The 7,284-nt window shown below is 44.6% G+C and overlaps 1 protein-coding gene across 1 annotated transcript in view; it reads left to right on the top strand.

Moving 5' to 3' along the window:
* Positions 1 to 7,284, top strand: part of RSL24D1 (ribosomal L24 domain containing 1) — a 10,896-nt gene that overhangs the window by 2,721 nt on the left and 891 nt on the right. The window contains exons 2-5 of the mRNA XM_004709436.2: positions 1,628 to 1,741; positions 3,162 to 3,234; positions 4,961 to 5,024; positions 6,635 to 6,720. Coding sequence (XP_004709493.1) covers positions 1,628 to 1,741; positions 3,162 to 3,234; positions 4,961 to 5,024; positions 6,635 to 6,720 — 337 coding nt within the window. The remainder of the gene's footprint in view (positions 1 to 1,627; positions 1,742 to 3,161; positions 3,235 to 4,960; positions 5,025 to 6,634; positions 6,721 to 7,284) is intronic.

Raw genomic sequence — 7,284 nt, 5'->3', positions numbered from 1 at the left:
GATGATTCTGACTCACAGGGACCCTAAAGGGCAGGGTAGAGCTACTCATTAGGGTTTCCTAGACTTTACATCTTTATGGGAGCAGACAGTACCCAGGATTATCTAGTACGTTTTAGGGGATTTTTCCTTGAAGGAAATAGGACGTTGCTGAAAATATGTAAAGTATTAAAAAAGTTGCTGATAATGATTTCATAATGGGTTACTCCATGAGACTACTGTAGATTTTAATATTTTCAGGTCTTTGAAATTAAATAAGGCATATAGGCATGTTTTCACTCAAATTAAGGAGAGGTTTTTTTTCTAAGCTGTGGGTTTGGCATTGTTTCTAAGAGATTTGGGACCCGGTGGGTGTACTGACCTGCTTGAAATTCTCTGTGGAGCGAAGTGCACATAGATGAAAAGTATTATAGTGTGGAATTCGTCTACAGGCGTGCTGCTCTTGGATGCTAATGAGTCAGTCGCTGTCAACTCATAGACACCATGTGACAGAACTGCCCTGGAGGGTTGTCTACAGTGTAATCAGGGGTCCTCAAACTACGGCCTGCGGGCCACATGCGGCCCCCCGGGTGTTTTTGCCCCCCCCTTTTTTACTTCAAAATAAGATATGTGCAGTGTGCATAGGAATTTGTTCATAGTTTTTTAAAAAACTATAGTCTGGTCCTCCAACAGGTCTGAGGGACAGTGAACTGCCCCTTTTTAAAAAAAGTTTGAGGACCCCTGGTGTAAGTGTTGAGGGACCGATCACTAGGTTCTCTTCTGTAGAACTGCTGCCCAAGCCGCCTAGCACTTAACTACCGCACCACTGACGCTGTAAGAACGCAATAGTGCATTGAGACTATGATGAGCCCTAATAAGCCAGTCCACAAGTAGCCCTGGTGATGCAGCGGGTTAGGGTTGGTGGTTCAAACCTCCAGCTGCTCCACAGGAGAAAGACGGGTGTCTCTTCAGTAAAGACCGACAGTCTCAGAAACCTGAAGGAGCACTTCTGCTGTGCCCCAGAGGGCTTCTCTGAGTGGAATGGACTCGGTGGCAGTGAGTTCTGGTTTGGTGGGTGAATAAGCCATTTCAGGACATGTCGAAGATCAGCATTAAAATCAGGTTGTGGAAGATGACCGTGTGGAGTCAAAGCCATAACTGAATCTTCCTAGTAGATAGATCTTTGAGTACGTTGATTTTTTTTGTTCTTTTAGCAAGAACAATGGAAATAATAAAAGGATATTCCTAAATGACTTTTTGAAACTTTTATTCCTATAGAAATATATAGAAAGTGATTTTGAAAATTGCTGTAAATTAGAGAGACCTACATGACTCGTCTCAAGTTATTCTATTAAAAAAGGACTAGTAGTATTTAATCACATTTTGGGGGCTGTTCGCCTTTTTGGGGGATGATGACTGATGGTCCCAATAGTTGGGTTTCCAATCAATTTGGCATATGTCATGTGTTTTTAAATGAATTTGTGGGTAGGTAAAAGGTTTTATGCATAGGAACTATTGTTGTTACTCAGACTTAACAGTATTTCTTTGTCTGATGGCTGGGGGTAGTGGAGGGGTAGGGAGTGGGAGTGATTTTGTAACAGAAAAACTTTTAATGGAGACCTTTCAGTGTTTCAACTTACTTCTCTTGTAGGTGTTCCGGTTTTGTAAATCCAAGTGCCATAAAAACTTTAAGAAGAAGCGAAACCCTCGCAAGGTCAGGTGGACCAAGGCCTTCCGGAAAGCCGCCGGTAAAGAGCTTACAGTGGTGAGTGTGCTTAGCTGCCAGCACAGTTTCTGTATTTCCATATTTTGGAATTTAATTTTTTGGGTTATGTGATTTAACAAACCTTAGCAAGGCATCCTATAACATGATTGCTTTGGGATTTACTTATATTTGGTTGTGGAAGTACTTGCATTCTCCTATGATCCTGAAAATACGAAACCTGTAGGATCCTGCAAAGAAAAAAATCTCCATTTAGTTCTCTTACTTTAAAAACGGTTTTCAGCTCTTGTAAGCAAAGGAGAAAATCAGTCAAGTGGCTTGGGATCGCATTGAAAATTGCCACACAGGCTTTGGAGGGAATGTGGGGAAGTGGTGGAGGGTCTCCTGGCTGGGACTTGGAATGGACAGTACCAGGCTCTGGAGTCCCTCGGCAGGGTGAGAGCAGAGGAACTAGTGGTGGCGGTGTGAGGAGGAATAGTGGGGAGTCAGGAGATGGGGGCCCCAGGGGCTGCCCCGTCATCCTATGGCCGTTGGGTCTGCTGAAGCTTGTCCGCATTGGACTTCTCTGACGGGAAGGGAGTGGGCGAAAGGGCTGCCTTTGCAGGAGGGAGACTTTTCACTCGATCCGTTCCTCTGTGACCTCGGCTGCCTCAGAAGCATTTGCCATGAAGCCCGTTGCCGACCCTAAACTCTTCGAGGTTTTCAGTGAACGGAAGGCAGATTTCAGGGAAAATGCCAGGCCACATGGCATTGAGACGGTGATGGTCTAGTGTGGCCACGAAGAAGAAGCAGCCCTCACACTCAAGTGGCAGCTTCAGGGATGGAGGAAGGAGCCGCCAGTCAGGCTCCCTCACTGTGGTCACTTCCCTTGCTCTCACGGAGGCTGGTGTCGTCCGCATAGAGCAAGCGTGTTTCCCCGAACAGCTAAGTGCAGAGGCAGCGCGGTGTGCAAACCGAGACATACTTGGAAGTTTGCCAGAAATGTGCAATCTTCTCATAGTTGCTCTGCAGGTTTTAAGATGGATGAATGGAATCAGCTGTCAAAATACCAACTCCAAGAACTGGGATCTGGAACAATCTCGGGACAGCACCAAATTATTTGAAGGTGTACTTTCACATTTAGGTTGAATCAGGAAATTTCTTTTAATCAGTGAAAAATGACAACTTCATATTGTTCAACCTAATCGAGTTTTCTGACCGCGTCTGCTCTCAGGATGGGCTCTATGAAAGCTAATGCCCCGGTTGTTATTTGTGCCCCTCTACTCCTACCTAGGGGGAGAGCGGTTTTCAGTGGGGGGGGCTTGTTCATGTAGGTAGAAGAGAAAAAGTCTTGAAAAACTGTGTGTGTGTGTGTGTGTGGTGTTGGACACACTGAACTCTTGTGAAAAGGAGAATAAGTTTTATGAAACGAGTCCCTTCTGTGGCTTAAAACCATATATTTCTTCCTCTGTTCCCTTTACAGGATAATTCATTTGAATTTGAAAAGCGTAGAAATGAACCTGTCAAGTACCAGCGAGAACTATGGAATAAAACTGGTAAGTCAAGAGAGAACTGCAGGGATCCTCAAGGGAGACTGGCTTGGGAACTTGCCTTAACTTGAATGTCAGTTGTTTAATACTCATTTTCTTCTTTTGTTTGTCACTTGGCTTTTGTTATTTTACTTTTGTTTGAACAGTTCTGTAATATTTGTGTCATTTGTTGTAAACTATCTGAAACTATTTTTAGAATTGGCTGGTATATCTGCTATAAATACAAAGGAATTATTAAGTATGCTGTTATTTGAAGTATCCACACAGAGATACATAAACTCAGTGCCATCTGCATCCAAAGATCTAGGGGCAGGAGGAGAGAGAATCATTGTTTTGGGGAGCAGTGCGGCATAATCACAATGTACACAAAACTTCAGATCATTTCCGAGGTGTATACAGTGCATTCTGATAGTTGATAAAATGTCGTGCTTATATAAAAGTTTTAAATGCAGCGATTCTGGGGACACTTAGAATGTTTCTAATAACCCCCTGACCTCCATAGTCCCTGAGCTGATTCCAACCCCCAGGGGCCCTAGACGATGGGGTAGGACAGCCCCACAGGCTCTCAAGACCAAAGTCTGCATGCAAACAGACCGCTGGGTCTGTCCTGTCATGGAGCCGCTGTGGGGTTTGAACTGCTGACTTGATTAGCAAGCCAAGTACTTACCCACTGTGCCAGCACAGTTCCTTCATGGAGCTGCCAGCTACTGAAATTACAGGGGTTGAAATTTCGATGCTTTCTTTCCTGCAGTGGGCTGAGACTAATAAAATAAGCTTAGGTCCTCTGAGCAAGCTCACTAGCTACTACTGTGTTCCTGGCCAGCTTTTGGCCCTGCTTTATCTTTGCCCCGTGGCTCCCTGAGGGAGCTTTGAACTCTTTCTAGCATTGACTGGGAGCGGCATAGAATGAGTGTGTTAGCCAGGAGTCTCGAAGGTTTAGAACCCATGCATTTTGTTGCTCTCTAAAAGATCGTAGACAGGCATCCCTCAGTCATCACAAGACCTACGGGCAGGACTGGAGACTCTGGACCTTGGTAGTAAGCAGTCTTTGACATCCTCCTGAGCTTTGTTTAAGGAGCCTTCCCGGCCCACCAGTTAAGCTGGGGACTGCTAACTGATAGGCTTGTGGCTCAAATTCACCGAGTGGCCGTGGGAAAGACCTAGTGAACTGGTCCCCTAAACATCACAGCCTCCATAACCCTTTCTCCGATTACTTAAATGCGGCAGTGGTGTGATTTTGCAGTATAAATTTTAGTGGGCGGGATCATGGCAATACTGATCCTGATTGGTTCATTTTGCCCGCCTTGACTTAAGTGCTGACCATAACCCAGGTCTTGGAGAAAATGACCAGAAAGGTACTGTCTTTCTGGAGATTGCAAGCTGAAGATGGCATGTGTTGTATTTCATGTAAGTTGTGTGCAGCATAACATCTGAAAAGGATTGGACTGGTTTCAAGTAGGAAGAAATTCTAGTAAAAAGGAAGGCTTTCATTAAATAAACTTGAGAGGTGGTATTTGTGAAAGGTGCTATAAGTCAGCAGGGACGTCTGCCAAGAGCACTTGGCTTCTTTAGCCACTTCAGCCCATTGTCTTTGCAGTGAGAGTTTTTTCTTAAGTGCATTTCTAAACCAGGCACTGAAGTCAGAAGGACTTTGTTAAACTCCTGAGTGATAAGTGTCATACTGCTGGGATAGGCACACATTTGTCGCTGACTTTGATGATTTTTTTTGTAGTTGATGCAATGAAGAAGGTTGAAGAGATCAAGCAGAAACGCCAGGCCACATTCATAATGAACAGGTATGACTCCTGTGTGCATAGGAATTTGTTCATAGTTTTTTTTTAAACTATAGGCCGGCCCTCCAACGGGTCTGAGCGACAGTGAACTGGCCCCCTGTTTAAAAAGTCTGAGGACCCCTGGTGTAGTGGCTTGGCTCCTTGTTGAGCTGCTAACCTGCCAGCTGCTCACCAGGAGCAAGGTACGTGTCTGTGGGCTAAAGGGGCCCTTCTGCCCTGCGCGTGAGGCTGCTGTGAGTCAGGACCTGCTCAGCGGCAGTGCGCTCTGTGTTTGCAGGAAATACACGAAACGCTGCAAAAGAGCCTGTTGTTCAAACTGTACCCACTCATCTTAGCGTCCCCCGGAGAGGCGTCTCTGAGTAGTTAGTACAGTGATTTCTGCCGGATGATTTTCCCATAGCTGTAATAACTCCCTTTACATTTATTCTTCCTCATGTAAAAACTTTTATTTCTCCTTTCATGTCCTGCATTTGTGTTTTTATGGCACTCAGTAGGTTATAATTCTTATTGTCAGTCCTTATTTTGATCTTTTAAATGCCCCAAATTTCATCAGGCTTGCTCCTGTGTGTTTTTTGACAAGCCCTCTTTAATTCTTTGACCGTGCAATCCTGTTATCTGGCAACGTGGTTAAGACTCACCCGGTACTTCCCGTTCCGCCCCTGGAATTGGCTGCTTCTTCACAGCCAGGGCATTCGTTTCTAATCCAATTACCATGCAAGCCTGTCATGGAACAGAAGCAGGTGCAAGCAGCCTCACACTCAAAAACCTTAAATTGCTAAAGAAAAGAGGCTCAAATGTGTGAGAGCTAGTCTGATAGCATTATATTGAATGCCTGTCAATGTTTTGTGCTCTTGTAATGATGGAGTGATTTAGAAATTATAGATGTGGAGGCTGTCATCCCTTTGAAGAGAAAAGATCTTAACTCTTTAACCTGTGATAGAGTACTATAGATTTATTACAGACTGTGATTGCCGAGCTACGTTAATGTTTTCCTTCATTCAGTCTCACCTCCTCATGCCTCAGTAATACTAGTGAATACACAGCAGGCTCGCGTGGTGCAGTGGGTGAGGAAGTTGGAGTGTAGGGATCTTTTTAAAGCCGATCGACCAGTCATCATGTGCTTCACTTGCTGAGGAAGAAAGTATGCATCTGTTAGGGCCTAATATTTAGTTTTATTTTAAGTTTGGAGTAAATATAAGATAGATAGTGCATTTGGGGACTGATTTCAGAGAACAGAAACGCTGTCCATTTGATGATGTTCTTGCTCTGGATGGAGTGGGGCAGGGCCCAGAGGACAGCCACCTTGTTTCCATTCCCCACCAGTGTGACTGACTTGGTAAAGTTCAAAGCGATTATGAATTCTTTCACTGCCATCGAGGCAGTGTCGACTCTCAGTGACCCACAGGACAGGGTAGAACTGCCCTGTGAGCTTCCAAGACTGTGACTCTGCACCGGAGTGCTTCCCGAGAAGCAGCTGGTGGTTTCGTACTGCTGACCCTGCAGATCGCAGCCCAACTCCTAGCCACTAACGCCACCAGGGATCTGGTTAGGAATTAATGTCTGCTAAAAAGGTGTAAGTAACTGAACTGGTGGCTTGATGTGTCCTATTCTAGGTTAAAGAAAAACAAAGAGCTACAGAAAGTGCAGGACATCAAAGAAGTTAAGCAAAACATCCATCTTATCCGGGCACCTCTTGCAGGTAAGTACATCGTAGCCTGGAGCTCATGACTAATAAGGGCAGGCCACATCTAGGCTATTGCGGTGTCGGAGTTACTAATATCAAGTAACTTTTTCATTGACATATTCTCTCATAGAACACTGATGCTAAGATCTAATTCATTCAGTGTATTTCCCAGTCCCAGTCTCTTGTATATGGTATTTACCACCACCTTGTAAAATCTTAGGTTACACAAGTTAACTCTCCCAAGTTGAGCAAGGTGATGTGAATAATAATTTTATAGGTCATTCTGCCGTAGACAGGTTTTAAGTACAGGGTTACATTTTAGTGGTTCTCAGACTGAGTAGTGCCAGGGTTACCCTGGGGGCTTGGTGACAATGCAGAGGCACAGCTCCGTGCATCGGGGTCTCTGTGCTTTTTATGAGCTCCCGGGGAGACTGAGGCTGACGGATATTTGGGAACTATTTTCTTTCTTTCATTTAAAAAAATAATCATTTAGTTGGGGGCTCGTACAACTCTTATCACAATCCATACGTACATCCATTGTGTCAAGCACATGTGTACATTTGTTGCCATCATCATTCT

This window comes from Echinops telfairi, unplaced genomic scaffold (genome assembly GCF_000313985.2).
Source record: "Echinops telfairi isolate 266 unplaced genomic scaffold, ASM31398v2 ScPeMD7_8;HRSCAF=38, whole genome shotgun sequence".
Lineage (NCBI taxonomy): Eukaryota > Metazoa > Chordata > Mammalia > Afrosoricida > Tenrecidae > Echinops > Echinops telfairi.
The sequence above is the reverse complement of the archived record's forward strand: the minus strand, read 5'-3'. Positions and strand labels throughout refer to the sequence as shown.